The sequence below is a fragment of the Zalophus californianus genome, chromosome 13 (assembly GCF_009762305.2).
Source record: "Zalophus californianus isolate mZalCal1 chromosome 13, mZalCal1.pri.v2, whole genome shotgun sequence".
NCBI classification, from domain to species: domain Eukaryota; kingdom Metazoa; phylum Chordata; class Mammalia; order Carnivora; family Otariidae; genus Zalophus; species Zalophus californianus.
Window position 1 is genome coordinate 51,842,842 of NC_045607.1, and position 19,783 is coordinate 51,862,624.

At 32.2% G+C, this 19,783-nt stretch overlaps 1 protein-coding gene across 5 annotated transcripts in view; it reads right to left on the reverse strand.

Annotated features, from left to right (window-relative positions):
- The window catches only part of CNTLN (centlein), a 297,557-nt gene that overhangs the window by 110,918 nt on the left and 166,856 nt on the right, over positions 1-19,783 (reverse strand). For all 5 annotated transcript variants that reach the window (XM_027616502.2, XM_027616503.2, XM_027616501.2 and 2 more), the window contains exons 9-12: positions 13,487-13,663; positions 10,972-11,097; positions 2,979-3,100; positions 1,405-1,524 (exon numbers count right to left, since the gene is read on the reverse strand). In XM_027616502.2, coding sequence (XP_027472303.2) covers positions 1,405-1,524; positions 2,979-3,100; positions 10,972-11,097; positions 13,487-13,663 — 545 coding nt within the window. The remainder of the gene's footprint in view (positions 1-1,404; positions 1,525-2,978; positions 3,101-10,971; positions 11,098-13,486; positions 13,664-19,783) is intronic.

Below are 19,783 nucleotides of genomic sequence, written 5' to 3' on the forward strand. Positions count from 1 at the left end.
CAAAATCAGTAAATCTATAGACACAGAACGTAGCTTACTGGTCATCTAAGGAAGGGAGGGTGGTGGCAGAATTGGGCTAAGTGATGCAGGGTTTTGGGGAGGAGATAAATGAAAATGTTCTAAAATTTAGTGTGATGATGGACATAACTCTTTGAATATACTAAAACCCACTGAATTCTTCACTTTATATGGTGAATTATATTTCAATAAAGCTATTTAAAATTGTCAGGGATTATTTCTGGACAAATCTAGAAATAATTTTTAAGATAAGAGACATTATTAGCATCAGATTTAGCACTAATAGAGTACAGTGTACTTTAAGAGGTAATTGGAAGTACACATTATAATCGGATATATCATTTTCTCAAAAGTTTATCATTACATGGAAAAGGTATAATCTAAAGTTACATGTGTTGTCATGTAATATATAAAGATTCTGATTTACAGCTAAAAAAATTCAATGATATTTGATTATATTATGCCACATGATGCCAGTCATCTAGTCATCGCAAAGACATCAGGTTTTCAAAAAAAATTGCAGGGTGTGGACATCAAAAATTAGCTCTAAATGAAGAAATAGCTAAGTAGCAAAAGAGGCTAATTATGTTGGTCTAAGTCCTTTATATTTCAAAAAAAATGTGTTCTTTCTTTGCCAAGCTGAATGTAACAGCCTGTGAATTATAAGATCAAGGAAGAAAACTGTATGTTTTCTAAAATATGAGTATCCTTCATCAAGTTTTATACTTAGGGCAGCTAAAAGACCTATGTGGAGGGATCAGCATTAAGCCCAAAGGACAGGCAGTGCACAGCAGGAAAGAAAGCAATTCCCGTGTGTCTTTTGCAGGTCACTACCAAGGACCATGTTAGCAGATCCACACCAGACCCTTAACAGGCAGTTCTGCTGCTACCAGTAATTAGCTTGGACAGCTCTGGCTCCAGGAGAAGCAGCAAGGCTACACCCTAATGAGCTCAGCTGGGATTAGCAGGACAGGGCAGGGAACCAAGAGAGCGCAGGCGTTCTGCACTGCGCGTGGGTCTAGGAGATCAAACGGGGATGCTGGCTGGGTTATCCCCTCTCCGCCTCATTCCAGAAAGGAAGCACGGCAGTGTCTAAAATACAGGCTAATGAAGAGCGACACCTCCAACAGATGAGAGCCACATTAATTAACACAATCCCTAGATCATATTCTCCAGTTTCGGCTAGAGCTAGCAAATGTGCAACTTGTTATTGTATTACACATACATATACATATATATATATATAGGCCCTTTTTAATGTTTATTAACAAAAACCAGATTATTTCATTTTCAAATTTTATAAGCTATTTCTCTCATGACCTTTAAGCTATAAAATATTTCTCCTAAATGTTTATGTAAGTCCATACTGTTAAAAGAGAAACTCACTTTTGAATCATTAGCTCCTGGTTCTCCCTTTTGAAATAGGCCAGTTCGTTCCATACAGCATCAGAATCTTCTTGTCGAAGTTGTTGGGGATCCGCTCTCTTTATTTTTCTGATATAAGTCCTATTTTTAAAATGAAGTTGTTTTCTTCCTTAATATGTTCAAAGTGCAATGAAAATCTATTTATACATTCCCTAATTCAAGCCCACTATTTACAGAATGAATTTCCTAAAACCTAAGTGTATAGAAATTAAAATCCTATGTCATAATTTCCAAAAGGCTAAACCGCTACTGTGGAAAGCAAACTTTTAGGCAGACATATGATAGTCTTAGGTCGATTTCTCTGATTCATTCTAGTGATAATAAAACATATATTGCAGGATGGTCAGTTTCTCAAAAAGGATTATAAACAATCAACTCATCGAGAATTTGTTGTCAACCAATCTGAATGTAGTATATGTGCTCGATCTTAAAACACGCTATTATCAGTAAATACGTCAGAAAGTAGTTTTCACACTTCCAGTGACTACTAAAGTTAAGTGGGCAGAGGCTAAATGTAGGACAAATTGCTTTATCACTACTTTACTGACAAGTGATATGAAACACTTCCCATCCTTCAAAGGAAAAAATTAGACGTGACAATTACCTACAAAACATGCCAAATGCCCTTTATGTTTTCATTTTCTGTACATAAAACAAACTCTCCGTTTTTATTTTGTAAAAGTGCTGTACTGGCCAATTTAGAAACAGTATTTCTCTACAGAACAGACCAATGTGTATCATCAACATTGCCCTAAAGGATCCATCTCAAAAGATGAGAGGGTAGTAGATTTTCTGTACTCATTCAGTCCTTTGCCCTCTGTTGATACTGTTAACAAGGGAGCCACTTACGACTAACCAAGATCTGAACACCTGTTCAGAGCAATTGAACTGAGACCGCCAATTCATTCAGATAAGCTGCAGAACAAACTGATGGATAGTAAAGATTTTCAAATTGCATACTAGGTTGAAGTAGTTTTCAGAGAGTTAACTACATATGTAAATTTCCTATTTCTCTTGTCTTTCAATTAAAACTTAAATACTGTTTGAGTTACAAACTTTGTAATACCATTATTTTATTTATTTAATTTTTTCAATCATATGGATATGCACTATTTTTGCATTAAGTTATCTACTTTTATTAAGCTACTCTATTGATAGTGAAAATGTACATAGTCTGCATGGAGCACTGGGTGTTATACGCAAACAATGAATCATGGAACACTACATCAAAAACTAATGATGTAATGTATGGTGATTAACATAACATAATAAAATAAAATAAAATAAAGAAAATGTACATAGTAATTCATAATCACCTACATTATGAATTCTGCAAATGATAGGAAAATCTATAGTTATTTCTAGCATATTTATCTGTTTTCATTTATTATATTATCTATTTAAAAATTCACAATAAAGATTTGAATACCAAATAATATCTTTAAAATCAAACAAAAGCCATTAAAACACCTATATGATGCTACTCCATTCCATTTAATATTTAGGGAAATGCCTTTATGAGCTATGCAACTCACATGCCACTGCCTTCTTCCCACTGTTTTAATTGCTCTTTTACTGCTCTGTAGTTGGTCTGTAACATCTGTAGCCTTTCCTTGCGTTTTTCATGGGCATCTCTTAGCTCATCATTTTCTTGGCTCTGTAGAACACAAAAAAGCAAGTACATACGTTTAAAGACAGTATTAGTATAATGCTGCAAATAAAAGGTTACTCATCTAAATATGAAATTTGAAAGAAAATAGGAAATATAAACTAATTTGTAATACTTATTTAAGCAGAAGAAAAGGATTCTTAAAGTCACAAAATAGGTTTGCTTGGTAAATTCAACCCATTTACTTCATTTTTAAGCTGCTAGTAATTTCAAAATTAGTTTCATTCCTTTCCCTGTTGTCAATTAGTACACATACAAATATTTATGAGCCAATTTTACAGAATTTCTTCTCTTTCCACAAAAGGATTTGTCCATACATAACACATTTTGTTATTTTGTTAATTATAATTAAATATGTAATTAGTGTAAAAACACTAATCATAGTAAGATCAATGCTTCTACCCATGGGTTCACGATTAGTTTAATATAAAGCAAAAGGATTACGTAGGAGGAAAAAATCAGTTTGGACCTATGTCTGAAGTAGCAGAGTTTAACCTTCTGGGTTGTACTATACAGAATTGAAATGTGAGAGCTGGGCTTTGTATTCTTGAAGAGGTCATAAAAACATTACTAGGTTAGACAAAGTCAACAACTTCTACATGTTCTAAATAGAGTACATGAAATACGTCTTCATTTTTAGATATACCCACAAAATGAACTTATAAAGGCCAAATTTTCAGTTCTTAGGGCATGTATTTATATATTACTTACACACTGTGTTTCTCAAAGTAAAGTAAGTAACTTCTTGAGTATTTTTAGCCATTGTGAATTTCAAATTTGTTTTTTAAACCTTTATATTTCTATATGAAGGAAATTGTATACTTATTTAGTGAAGGCAACAGGTAGGTACTCTGTTATATTATAGTGAGGTGACATGAATAGGCTCATGGCAGTTAGAAAAATCTGAATTCTATTCTTGGAGCTCTTTCATGTTAGCAGCATAATCTTAAGAACACCATTTAAATTAATTCAATTTTTTCTTTTGTAAATGTGGAAAAGAGCATAGAGATTTAAATTATGATGACTAAATTAAATGAGCGAATATACAGGTAAAGCCCCTGGTACTGTGCTTGCCCTATCGAGGCACAAAGCAAAAGTTAGCTTCCTTCGTTTTCCCCTTCCCAGGTATTAACGGATGTCCTTATTATTAAGAAGCCAAATACACAGTTTCCTGAACCATGTACCTCTCATTTCAACTGTAACATAATACAGAGTTTGTATTATTTTACTGCAATTCTACCTGTCTCAACAATATGGATATTTTGTCATTTTACTTTGAATATAGGCCTAGTAGAATAGCTTCAATAAATCTCTTAAGCAGTTATTAGGAAGTATTTGAGTCCTGTTCACCAAGCTGTCTGTATGCCATCTGGAAATGGAAGTGCATGATGAAAAAGCATGGGAATGGCATCACTTGAAAGGGACAATCAGAATAAATGTTATCCTGAAGAGTTTTAGAAGATATACAGATCACAGACACTACAAACTTGCTAAAGAGTAGCATGGTTTAATACCACGGTTAAAAAATCAGGATACTGAATTGAATTTTGTTCACTTCAATTAAAGAACCATATATTAAGAGGCTATTACATGCAGAGTGTTAAGTACTGATAAGAGTTCAAGCCTTGCTGCTGAAAGTTAGTAAATTTTATCTTGACATAGCTACTTAAATTCAGCATGTACCAGTTTCTCCATCTTCAAAATAAAAGCTGTTTATATCTCTCTTCTTCTAAGACCAATGAATGATTTAACCTTGACCTTGAGTTTTCCCTACTGTTGTTAAAAATCCAAATATAACTTCACTTCTTTAAACAATAAGCTTTCTTATCCTAAATATATGAAATAATTTAAATTAACCAAATAGAAAAGTAATTAATAATGTTCTTACCTTCTCATAAATGAACATAAGTTCATTATGTTTATTAGGATTCCTTAAGAACTAATAAGATTTATTAGGATTTTAAACAGGATATATTACAAATTATTAATAATCTAATTATGAGAAATGTATAGGTACTAGAAAAGATTTGTGTCAAAACACAATTTTCAAATTGTGCTTTGTTAAATTCTAATAACTTTCTATAATTATTCATCATTGAATCAAATTCCTTCCCCATAAACTCTTAGTTTACAATGAATTTCTTTAAAATTATTAATACAAATGCAGTGTTTTGGAATCATTAAAAGTCTGTGTTAAAAGTCCCTAGAAACTGAGTAAATAGAACCTAAAAAATTGCCAAAATAAAAATTAATAAAATGGGATATCCAGATTTTTTTCTGTTGCCTTTCACAAAAATTCTGTTAAATCACTGGAACAAATTGAGTTTCTTGTTAGTACTGTCATTATTTTAGCATTTTTCAGTACTGCTTCAGCTACCATTAATCATTGAATTTATACCCAAGGTTTTCCTTAGATCTCAAATAGAAATCAACTTAGCTTATGCTATTAAACCAAAGATTAAGACTCAATAAAAATTTCCTGAGTCCTATACATCACTCACAAATGTGCCAGGCTCTGTACTACGCACAGTACTTAACCAAAGCACTCAAAGCACCTCTGCTTCCTAAAACTTCAGTGTAATAAATATATTTATATTAGCAAATAGTTTTGATTTTGCTATAGTAATTGAAATAGGTGGTCCCTCCATTAGGTAGTGATTATAGCTAAGCAGTTTTATAGATGAGCTTTCTGCTTTAATTTTACATGCTTCACAATTTACTGTGCCTAATGCTAGAGTGTTTACATATTTCTTATAAAATTACTAAGATCTAAACTATTAAAAATGAAAGTAAACTAGAGATTATTTGACAAATCAATTTGATAGACATAATTTATAATAATTATTTTTAAATGTCCTTTCTGAATGCTATTATCAAATTGTAATACATGGGTTAAATTAGTCTCAGAGACTATTGTTCTTTGGCTTACTTCAGAAATAGACAAAATTTTATAGAAATGTAAATATAAGATAGATAATATATGTCCAAAGAGAAACATTTTTCCTTATTCTAGTGCAAGAACAGATTTAGCAGAAGTCTTCAGGCAAAAGTCAGATATCTCAAAAGAAATGTTTAATGTGTAAAAAGAATAATCAGAAAATTTTTCATAATATTCTAACAAATATAAGTTAGCCATAGTGTGGATTATGATTCTTTAAGTCCCATATAATAGCCTAAGTCAAAACAGTAGTACTTCATTTGGGAAATACTACCATACCCAAAAATCTTACAACAAAATCAGAAGTAAAAACCTAAAGACACATTTAATATCACTAATAACTACATTTGCCCAAGAAGATACACACAAAAATATCACAAGGGCAGTCACTGAATTAGGTCCATTTATTAAATCATTCAATAAAACATTTACTGACTACCTTCCCTATATTTTGCAATTAAACTAGTTAAACTAGAGGCTCTAATTTCTGTATACAAACAAATCTGAATGACTAAAACACTAGAAAATAGAAAGGCTGTATCATCTGACTTGCCTCAATGATACTTGCAAGTCCATTTATGAGTTCATAAGAACAAAAATGATTCTTGGTCTAATCTACTACACTTTGGTCAAAGGCTCCTTGACAGGCAGAGGCAAACGAAGAGCATGAGTCCTGTTAATAAAACAGTGGCTCAATCTTCACAGAATGATAGCAAAGTTTTTAAAAAGTTAAAATAAAATTTTATTAAATACCAAGGATCCCATGGATGTTTAATTTCAGCAGAGTATATAAAGCTGAATGTATGAAGAATGCATATTAGACACTGAAAAATAAAAGACATATAAACTGTATTCAAAGGACATATTGACGTTACTAAATAGTATAGAAAAGAGCTAACAGAACTAAGTTGTCAAATGCATTAAAGTTCATAAAGCAGAGATTCATGGCATTAGTGATCCCAAGGACAGTAAGGATTTCATAAAGCTCTGATGCATTGATTTCCAAATTATACTTTATAAATTGTTAGTCCACTATACTTATGAAGTTAGGATTTGGAAATGGGTGGGATTTTTAGAATAATAGTTTTCATCTCTTCTATTACTACTGGCCATCCATCTTGAAAACGTACAACTATTTACAAAAGTAAGCTAAGCAAGGTAATGTATTAATATTTTTACAAAATTCATTACTAGTATTAGAATAATGTGCATTACTTACTGCTGATATAATAAAGACTATCATCTCAATATATCAGTGTGTGCCTACATATATTCCATGGTGGAGGTTATCTGGTGAAGCTTATTTGTCCCTCTCTCCCAACAGTCCCCCTTGGTTGATCAACTTGGGACCGAAAGCTATCTACTGTGCCATGGAGCATGTGTTTAGTGTGTGTTTTCAACAGTGACTTCCATGGAACAGAAGTCTTTGGGAAATGTTAATGGGTATGATATAATCAAGTAAATCTGGGAAATAAGGTATCTATACCTTGCTATAGATTCACAACACACATGGATATCTTAACAGTTCACAAAAAAAATGAAAGATTTTAATCCACTGCCTATGATAATTGAGCAGAGAACATTTTTCTCTGCCATTTTCCCATTAGCTTCTGGCAGAGGAGTGTTCAATATAATACCAATATGGGAAAAGCAGTGACAAAAATTCCACATGTATTAATGGGTTATGGTCTACAAAAGGAGCACCATGATCAACAAATGCCTATTAAAAACCGTAAGAAACTGTTAGGGGTTGAAATGAATCCCCTCCAAAAAGGTAGGTTGGAATCCTAACCTCCACTACCCCAAAATGTGATTGTATTTGGTAATAAGGTCTTTATAGAAGTAATGAAGTTAAAAAGAAGTCATTAGGGTGGGTCTTAATCTAGTTGATTGGTGTCTTTTTATTTTTTTTAAAGATTTTATTTATTTATTTGACAGAGAGATAGAGTACGCACAAGTAGGCAGACTGGCAGGCAGAGGGTGAAGGAGAAGCAGGCTCCCCGCTGAGCAGAGAGCACCATGTGGGGCTTGATCCCAGGACCGGGACCATGACCTGAGCCTAAGGCAGATGCTTAACTGACTGAGCCACCCAGGCGCTCGACTGGTGTCTTTTTAAAAAGGAGAAATTTAGACAGAGAGAGAGAGACATACCCACACAGAGGAAAGATGAAGTGAAGTATGAAGACACAGGGAGAATGCCATCTATAAGCCAAGCAACACCTGAAACTACTGGAAACTACAAGAGAGGAACAGAACAGATTCTCCCTCACAGGTTTCAGAAGGAACTAATCCTGTTGAAATCTTGAGTTTGGAACTTTCTAGCCTCCAGAACTTTGAATAATAAATTTCTGTTCCTCCAAGCCAGCCAGTTTGTCATGGCGGCCCTAGGAAACTAATAAAGATACATCATTAATTCCTTTCTTATGTTATATTCTCATGCACTTGAGTAATAGTAATATTATACCCTAATTAAGGGAAATACTGGATGAAGTTTTCTATCTTTACTAAATATGACAGGTATACTTACTAAAGTGAGGCCATAAATTAAAAAATATCCTGGACCCATCACTCTCTTTGGAATTGCTTTTACTTCATAGGTTTTGTTTACTCACTTCATCTCATAAATGCTCTTGATAGTGTTTTTTTCATTCAACTATTTTGCTCCTTTAAAATAAGAAATCCTTTCCTACTAAATGATAAGATACAATGAAAAAAATTTGCTTGCATTTTCCCCCTTATCTTGTAAATTTGTGAAAGAAAACATACTTTTGAAATTCATATTATCATCAACTGATATGAAAAAGGAATACAGAAAAAGTATAAATGAAAAAGAAACTGTGTGAAGACAGAATTTTACTCTGAAAATAAGTTTGAGGCCTCATCTAAAAGAGCAATTAGGAGAAAGGAATGATAAGTTAATATGATGCTTCTGGGACTCTTTCTGAAATTAGAAATTCAAAAGGTTGAAGAGGATAGATCTGAAAATGTCTGAACTGCTCTACTCTCTCCTGCCAAAAACAAGGGACTGTCAAAGACTCAGAGTTTGGGGACAAATAAGTGGAGATCTGTTACTATTGAATGGGGATATGTAATAGTTAATTTTATGTGTAAGTTGACTGATCATTATTCCTGGGTGTATCTGTGAGTGTGTTTCTGTAGAAAATGAACATCTGAATCAGACTGAATAAAGCATGTTGCCCTTCCTCATGTGACAGGCTTCATTCAGTTCACTGCATAAAAGGCTGCATAAGAAAGACATTATTGGTCTTGTCCCTTTGGACTCAGATTGAGATTGGGACTAGAATTTACACCATCAGCTTCCTGGTTTTCAGGCCTTTGGACCTATACTGAAACTATCCCACCGGCTCTCATGATCTCCAGTTTCACAGCAGAGATGCTGGACTTCTCAGATTCTGTAATTGCATGACCCAATTCCTTATAGTAAATCGATCAATCTCTGTCTTTCTCTCCCTCTCCGGATAGATATATGGACATAGATATAGATATTTTTCAGAATAACAATGTCTCATTAGGGAAGACTAAAGGGTTATATCCTACTGGCTCTGTTTCTCTGAAGAAACCAGATTAATACAGGATGTGAATTTCAAGAATTATGCAAAAGGAGGAAGATGATAAACTGGCTTACCAAATATGCTCTTAATATCCTGTGGGTACTCCCATGTTTATGTTAAGATACTAGATTCCAATTGCTCATGCAGTATCTTGTTAACTAGGGTCTTGAATGATAGACAGTTATCTTGTCTCTTGTTGTACAAGTGACTTGTTTGGCTAACTGCATTGCTTAGTAAGTTGTTACTGAGTAAACCAATGAATGAGCAAATAACTCCAGGTGTGGGGTGCCTGGCTGGTTCAGTGAGAAGAGCATGCAGCTCTTAATCTCAGGGTATTACCCCAAACATGAGTTTGGGCCCCACAATGGGTGTAGAGATTACTAAAAAAAAAAATTAACTAAAAAAAAAAAATGACTGCAGGTGTATACATTTCAAGTAGGCTAAATGTTAGCAAGCCGATGTCATCTGATCATTTTATTTTTGGTAGATGATAGATGATAATCAATCTCTGTCTCTCTGTCAATCAGCAGACGATAATTTTCCTTCAAGAACTATCAGTCTGACTGCATAAATATAAATTAACTGGATGTTTAGTGAAAAGGTAGAAAAAATATTAATTGTAGCTTAGATTCCTCTAAACCATATCTTGTTCTACAGCACACAAAATCCAAATCAAACCTTTTTCTCCCTAAGAGTAATCTATATGACAAAGAATCTGAGCTTTATTGGATTATAATCATGTGTAAAACATTGGTCTTGTCATAAAATGTCTTAAAACTATTTAAGATTCAATTAAATGGCTAAATCTCAAATAGCACAGGCCTTTGGGTAGTTGTGAATAAAGAATGATAAGTTTAGCCATATTAAATTCAGAAAAAATAAAACCCTCAATACAGTCAAATGGAAAAAATAATGTACTTGCCATTTTGTCTGTGTAACTTTTCTATAAAGGACAGTTGCAAGTGACTTGAGCTAGGTGAGTATCATTTTTAATCACTTTTCTTTTTATATGTTTATCATGTATAAAGAACTATGAGAAATGCTCTACTTGCTGTAGTTCTATTTTTTTGTCTCTGAAAAACTCTAAGAAATTTATTCCCAATATTAAGCCAAAGTATTCCCAAACAATTTTAAAGTAGTGAATAAATATTTACATTCGAGCAGCAAATTTTTTGTTACTTTATGATCCTCAGAAATCTGAAAAACAAGACGAACCAATGATACATTTTTATACATGTAATTAAATTCAGGAAAAATAAATGATAAGCAGTGATTTGTGAAGTGAATGTTTACTTTGGTATATCTTTATCTTTGCAAGGTTATTACTAAAGAAATGACTTAATGTTCACCTTTAGCTGGAGTGCCTTCTCTAAGTTTTCAATCTTTCTTTCAGCTTTCCTCAGATTCCTCAGCTCTTCTGAGTCTCTGAAAGAGCTCTTTGGGGACAAAGACCTTGAACGTTTCACAGGTGGTTCCTCGAGAATAAAACAAGGACATGGTTGAACTAGTTGGAACACTGGATTATGAAAGACATGCAAAATTAAAGAACAAGTAATTTTGAATACTAATAATGAATTATAAAAAAAATCCTGCATGGAATACCAGAGAAATAACAAGCGGAATTACCACAGTGCTACCGCTAAAGGTTTCTCTGTGACTCGTTAATGAGAATATTCATTTACATTTACATTGTTTCTTTCAGAATAATGATGTCCCATTAGGGAAGACTAAAGGGTTATAGACTCAGAAATGCAAGAAACCTCATTACAAAGGAGGGGATAGAGGCTGGTCTAATTGCTCTATAAGGGTCCAAGGTTACACTTGATAGGACAACCAGAAACAAGAGGGAAAGGATTTTTTTCCCTTTGAAATAGTTTAACACACTGTGAAGTTGAAGGAACAATATGCTTGAGGAATATAAATACAACAGACAGTAGATCTTCTACCATAATGACCATATGGTCATTAACTATAATGTGGCTAACTAGAGACAAGAATGTGTGTTTATATTATGTACAGCTTCATATACCAATCTGGAGAAGGAATATGTGAAAGCAACTATTAAGCTGGGCAACATATTGTTCATACTTACTGCATGTCCTTACGAAAAAGAAAGAAAATTTCGTTCCAAATATCCCTCTCATTTTCTTGACTTTTGTTAAAAGCAACGAAACATCAAAGCACTACATTTTTTAACTTCAGCAATGTAGCAAGTAACCAAATTAGGCCCTATATATAATGTATCTCAATTTCAGGAATGTTTTCTTTCATTTAAATAAAGCTCAATACTCTGAAACTACTCCAAAATGGCAAGAAATGTATAATGCAGTTATGTTTAAATAAATAAATATATATATAAAGCTCATTCTTCTGAAAATTACTGATAATATTAGAGGGAGTAAATAAGACTATAATAGAAACAGGTCTATTTTTAAATACTTCCTAGACTAAGATAGTTCTACTCATAGGAAAAAAATGGAAAGAACTAAAAACAATTATCTTGAAAAATATAGTTTTCTGCTTATAAAATCATTATTTTCTACTGCTGAAGTAACAAGTGTGAGAAAAACATCTGAAGTTCCTCACTTTTCTATTTATCTAGAGATAACATATTTACAATGTTACATAATAACATATTGACAAAATGATAAGATGTTTATTTTAGTCAGTGTTGACAAAAACTGTTGCAGCATAACAGGATTATATACTATGGTATATATACTGTAATACAAATATTACAAAAAGGAAAAGCTAGACATTAATAAATGAAAAACATGCTATGGAAAATTTGCTTATTTTTCTCTATTGCTATACCTTTAAATCTGAAATTATATCATTGCATAAATTAATGTTAAATTCCACTTTATAGTTTATATCCACATGGGTAATATTTTAAATATCATATCTGAATGAAATAGAAACATTTAGACATATTTTTCTTTTAACAACTACTATTACTTTAAAATGATTTATTTTTATTTTTTTATTGTTATGTTAATCACCATATATTACATCATTAGTTTTTGGTGCAGTGTTCCATGATTCATTGTTTGTTCATAACACCCAGTGCTCCATGCAGAACGTGCCCTCCTCAATACCCATCACCAGGCTAACCCATCCCCCTACCCCCCTCCCCTCTAGAACCCTCAGTTTGTTTTTCAGAGTCCATCATCTCTCATGGTTCGTCTCCCCCTCTGACATACTCCCCTTTTCTTCCTCTCCTGTTATCTTACTTTAAAATGATTTTTTACTTAGATTAACTTATCTATAGATTAGATATATGAGATACGTAGCCAAACTTTTAAAAATTTTTTAAATTCATTTAATTAACATATAGTGAATTAGTTTCAGAGGTAGAGTTCAGTGATTCATCAGTCTTATATAACACCCAGTTTAGCAAAACTTTTTAACATAATAATGTTAACTTACTCCAAAACAGCTATACTACTACTAATCTATTTAATTAAATTAGGAATACATTATTTAGTCTTTAAAACAATTTTTTTTAAAAAATTTTATTTATTTGAGAGGGAGAGAGAGAGCACGAGAAAGTGTAAGAGCAGGGGGAGGGAGAAGCAGGCTCCCTCCTCAGCAGGGAGCCAGACACGGAGCTCCATCCCAGGAGCCCAGGATCATGACCTAAGCTGACTGCAGACGGATTAACCGACTGTGCCACCCAGGAGCCCCACACAACAATTTTTTGTCAAGCATTTGGCACATAAATGTTCTTTTAAAGCTTCCAGGAAAAAAAAAAAAGCTCCCAGAAATATAAGCAGAGAGGTAAAGCCTCTTTGTTTTTAAACTTCATCACTGGCCTTGCCAGCTTCACCCTGACAAATTCACAAAATGACAAAATGTCCCTACCTTATGTTTTCTTTCAGTACTTGTCCAGAAGCATTTCTCTGAGGAACCCTTGTTGGTAGATTTGCTCTCTGACAGTTTTTCATTTGCTATATTTAATTTCCCCTGTAAATACTCAATTTCAGACTTCTGTGAGACCATTAAAGTTTCTAAGCTTGATAAAGATGGCCGTTGAGATACCTATTTAAAAAAAAAAGTATATGTGCAAATATATATGCATGTTTGTATATTATTTCTATATGTGCAAATACTTATATATGATATTATTACATTATATAAATAATAAGTATTCAGAGAAGGAAAATTGCATTTCAATAATAAACTGTAAACTAGCATTAGCTAAATTCCCATCATCCTAATACAATGGCATTTTTCAATAAAAGAACCAAGAGTTTATATAAATATTTTCATAAATAATATTGTCATACAGATTTACAGGAGAAAAACATTACAGCATGGTTGCATAAAACCTACCACTTATCTATAAATTAATTATTTCAAAAATATGATTATACACAGATGTATTTCATAATGAAATACTCAATCTACCATTTGATCACAAAGAGTCATATAATACCACTGAATATAAACTTGGGAAAAGGAAACTAACAGCACTTTAAGTCTAATTATCTTCCAATGTATCATAATTTAATAACACACAAAACTCTGATACTTTTAATGTCAATACAGTCCACTGTATTCTCTTTTGAAATTACATGTCAGGTAATCTGCTAATGGTAAGCACCACATTATAGCAACAACAACAAAAAAAAAAATCACAAAAAAATTAAGCATGTAGGATACCTTCAAGAAATGTTAGTTCGCAAAAACCAGCATTCTGTGAAATTCTACTACCATCTTAACCGAATATTTTTGAGGCCATTAAAATCTATGCATATATCGTATTTAAATTAACCACTCCACTTACAAAAAACAAAAACACTAAATCATAGTGAAAACAAAGTTTTTATTTTTTCCAGCAAAGAGAGTCAAAAGTCAAAATTATAATTTTGGATATAGAAGCACTAGCCCTGAAAATAGTTTCATTTAAAATGTGGAAAACCCTACCTGTCCTATGTGATATTCCTAAGGGATATCAGAAGAAATATATATGTTTAATTTTTCTGAACCAATAATGGAAAATATTACCCTTTTCTGGTTTGAACTTTTTCCTTTTTTTCTTTTAGGAAATAGGTAAAATTGTCCTAATTCTAACTTCTAGTTATTATGAGACAGGTCATCTTTGATTTATTTATATTATTATTATACTTTCATCTATTTAAATCATTTGATTTGTTTTCCAACCTTCATCCTATTATATTGCTAAATATTTTCCTCAGTATTGTTTATACTGTACCCTTACCACACTTACCATACATTAAATACTTACTTCATTACCTTTCTTTAAATATCAAATTAAAATACTTCAAGCACTTTTATTCCAAACTCTAAACGATTTTGCCCTATTCTTTCCTCTCACTTTTAATCACCATATGACCATTATTTATTTCATTTTTTCTTCTTATCATGTAAGCAAATTTATGATGTTTCTTTCCTTTGACTGGGCCACTAATCTGAACAGTTTTCAAAAGCCACCTGCTCTTATTCAGGTTCCTTTAAATAAAATTATTAAGAATATATTAATATTCCACCATTTACCAAAGAAATTTAAAATAAGTTGTTCAAGGTCAAACAAAAATTTAGAATAAAACAGAAATAACCTAACTTTAGTTTTATTGGTATATCCAATAAGCAGTCCCATATTCTTTAAATGAGTTTAAATAAGTGAATTTTCTAAGTCATCACTGGATTATAATGTAGTAGATAAGAATGTAAAAAATAGTAATATTTAATCAAGGAGCTGTAATGATAAATAAGTCAAATACTTGTGAAGACATTAAAAATGCTCCAACTGTGGATACTGTCATCATCTGAGTAAGGATTCTACATTTAGGGAGCAGTCCTTTAAAATTCTTCAACAAACAATAACAGAACTTCAAAAATAAAATACTATGAAAGCACTAATTAACTCAAATTCACATAGGCGCAGGGAAGATAAGTAAATAAAATGGGTTGTGTTTAGTATATTTTAAAATCACAGCTTTGGAATTCATTCAACAGAGACACTTTGTAGACATATTACACATGTACATAGATAATTTATATCCACAAAAAAACTTATACATGCTCCCAGTGTTTTTAAAATCTGATCTTCTCCCTCTCTGGCCTTTTATCACTTTTGCAGGAGATATAGGCACAAGAAGTATTTCATACTTCTCTTAATATGACCATGTTTAAAAGCATAGGTAAAATGAAATGTCAAGTGACACTCAGCCTCACCTAAGGGCATAAGGAGGGTTTTTGCGACAGGAGCTACTCAAGATCCAGTCAACTGTTTTCCTAGGTGAATGAATGTGGCCCACCACCGCTAGAGTGACTGATTTTTCAAAAGTAAGGAATTAGGGTTTCTAAGGGAAATCTCCTGATTTTAAAATGTTGGTGAGACTCCGTTTATGACTTCTGTATTTTGAGAACATGGTTGTGGGAGTATAAACTGTTACAAATTTTCTAGGGAAATTTTGAAATATGTATCAAAGCACATAAAAATGTATCAAGCCTTTGGCTTAGCATTCTAGTCATGCTGAAGGTTGATACAGAAAGATATCCATGATAAACTATTAAATTAGAAAAGCAGGTTACCAAAGAATATACTGTATAGAAACAGATTTTGCCAAACATGCATAGGAAAAACAACAACAACAACAAGCCCTAAAATGTTTTAGTGTCATTTCTCAGTGGAAAAATCATATGTGAATCATTTTCTTCATATTTATTTGAATTTCCTTACATTTTACAATGAACACGTCACTAAATGTTTTTCAAAATGTAATTTTTTTCTTCAAATAAAAGGAATAAAAGTTGATTATAAAATGTTCAGATTATATAGGAGAAATATAGATGAAAGTCTTTTCATAATCTCATCCCTTATAGTTTGCTAGTGATAACTTTGGGCTACATTTACCCAGACTTTAAAAAGGAAAGGAAAACCACTATAATTCTGCCCTTCAATCTTCCTTTCAAAATTAATAGACTTAAATTTTTAGAACAGTTTTATACTTACAGAAAATCTAAGCAGATGCTGTAGAGTCCTATACCTCCCACCCCCACCCATTCAGGTTACCCTATTATCAACATCTAAAATTAATATGGTACATTTGTTATAAGTAATGAACCAATATTCATACATTATTTTTAACTAAAGTTCATAATGTATTCAAATCTCCAAAGTTTTTATGTAATGTCCTTTTTCTGTTCCAGGATCCCATCCACAATACCACATTACATTTACTTATCATGTCAGAAACTCTTGGCTCTGACAGTTTCTCAGACTTTACTTACTTTTGGTAACATTGATAGTTTTGATGAGTAAATGATAATCAGGTGCACTGCAGGATGCCTCTCTATTGGAATTTGTCTGAGTTTTTCTCATGATTAGACTGGGGTTATGAGTTTGGGGGAGGAAGATCACAGAAGCAAAGTGCCATTTTCATTATATCAAGGGTACATAGTATCAACGTGGTTTAACTCTTGACATTGACCTAGATCACCTGGATAAAATAGTGTTTGTCAGGTCACTCCACTGTCCCCCATCCATACTATACTCAATGTGCTTTGTAAGCTATGTATAACATATATGAGAAAAATGTATATCTTTACTTGTCATTATCCTTTCAAGTGCTGCTTTGAAGGTTTAGCATAATCAAGACAACCAGTACACCTGTCTGGGGAAGTTCATTTTATCTATTGCCCTTAAAACCCTAGAATCTTTGAAAACTTTAATTTTCTTACTAAGAATTATTAGTATCCCATCAATAATTTTCTCCTCTAATATCAAAAATCATTATTCACCTTTATAGTTTACAGTCTTAAAAGACAATGAAGTACCGGTATGGTGCTAGACCATAGTTAATCTTGATGAGAAGTGATCAATGGAGTATGTGTCCAAATGCCTCCAATTGAAACTATGTCTTTAAATTGACCATTATTAGTATATAACTTCTTTTTCACATTGACCCACAGAGATAATTTTGATCAAAAAGTCCTGTAGAAGATGTAGAGTAGAAGTGGGGGGGAATCATTCATTAAGTGCTGTACAAATTACTATTAAGAATTATATAAATGGGGGCGCCTGGGTGGCTCAGTCGTTAAGCGTCTGCCTTCAGCTCAGGTCATGATCCCAGCGTCCTGGGATTGAGCCCCACATCGGGCTCGCTGCTCTGCGGGAAGCCTGCTTCTCCCTCTCCCATTCCCCCTGCTTGTGTTCCCTCTCTCACTGTCTCTCTCTGTCAAATGAATAAATAAAATCTTTAAAACAAAAAAGAATTATATAAATGAAATAATCTAGTCATGTTGTATTAACTTCAAGCAACATTGTATAGCATTATACATTAGAGGCTGAGTGAATAATACCTAATAAATAGAAAAGTGTTTCAAAGTTTTAACAATCACAAAGAATTGCAAGTTAAACTCTTTTCCTTATTGGTAAGTTTTAATTAAACATATCCATTTGTTTCCTACTATATTAAAATAATAGTAACTATCATTTAGTGAAAAAATACTGAGGTCCTAGCTGAAGATAAGCATTTCACATATATTATCTTACTTAAGAAATGTATAAATTCCACACCTGTCAATACATAATGTAGCCTACTGCAAAACAAAAACATCTAAAAAGGCATGATACCACAGGAAAAAAAATAATTTCTCCTAAAATAAGGTCACTGAAAATTAAATATATATTAAACATCCATGTATGCTTAAAATCTGTAATGTGTGTGTGTAGATAAAACTTCTAACCTATATATATACGTATCAAAGAAAATAACATCTTGAATAACTGTTCTCTGAAAATGAACTCAAATCCTCTTGGAAGAAGACATAATATAAAAATATATAATATAGGTTAAAGTGTGTGTGTATACATACATATATATATATATACACACACAAAATTTTCTTATGAAATATCTGAATCTCTACAAAAACTTGCCATTTTATTTAAAATTGATTTTAGAAATGGGAAAATACATTTACTGCCAATTTATAAAACACTGTTAGCTGAATCATCCACCACCTGAAAATGGGTAAGTTTAATAATAGTCACGTTATTTTTTTAAAGGGGAAAAAGAAAAATAACATCAAGTCAACATGATGTCATAATTCAAGATAGTCTTATTACAAAAGTTCACAAATGGAATTAGGTGTACCAGTTTAAATTCACACCTCACTTTTAGAAAGACTACTGAATTGAGTAATAAATGACTAATATTTAATAACAAAACTAAGCTAGTACCCAATTTTTAAAAATACAAATATCTGCATGTCTTCAATCCACTCATTTTCAACCCAAATATCCTCCCGTTGCATTTAGAGATCACAAAATATAATGAAATTATTTACTAATTTAAACTATCACATCTCCTCTCATAAACACCATCTGAATGTCACATTATAGCAAAATTCAGTACTATAGTCAGTTAAATTAAACTTTCCTTTAGCATCTAAACACTTGTGTGATACAGCCCAATTAATGAACAAATAAGGGGAAAAATCTAATTTCATAACTTTTAACTACTTCTATACACCATATTTAACAGTGAATGGGTTATAAATGGGTGCTCTGTTGGCTGTCACATCCAGTGAATAACAACAGTCTCTGTATTACAAAATTGAGCAACAACAAGGTAGTTGTTTCTTCTATGACATGTAAATATCACACCGCACCTACAAAAATTAGTGGATATTTACATGTCACAAAAGACTGTTTAGAGTGTTAACTCTATAATATACACATTGATTGCAGATTCTAATCCCAAGAGAAACTAATCCTGGGCTCACTTAAAAATAAGAATGGAAAGACTAAGTGATTTGCCTATAGATTTGTTTTTTTTTAACCTTAAATAGCAAAAATTGAACACAAGTTTTTCCAGAAGGATATTATATGCCTCACGTTGTCAGAATTTGCAAATCTAAATATTTAAAGTATACCTGTTAATGGTGTCCCAAAATGAATTTCTAGATTCAAGTAAATAATTTCCTCTTCAGCATATCTCTAAATATGGAACTTTTAGGTGCAATCCATTACTCACTATAAATGTGTACTCTTAAGTTTTGTAAACATTTGACACTTATGTCACTAGTGAAAGAATCAAAATTTGTGCACTGAAGGTATAAGCAAGGGACTATGCTTGTTATGCATTATCATCTCTATACATTAAAACCTCAATCATACTCAAACAA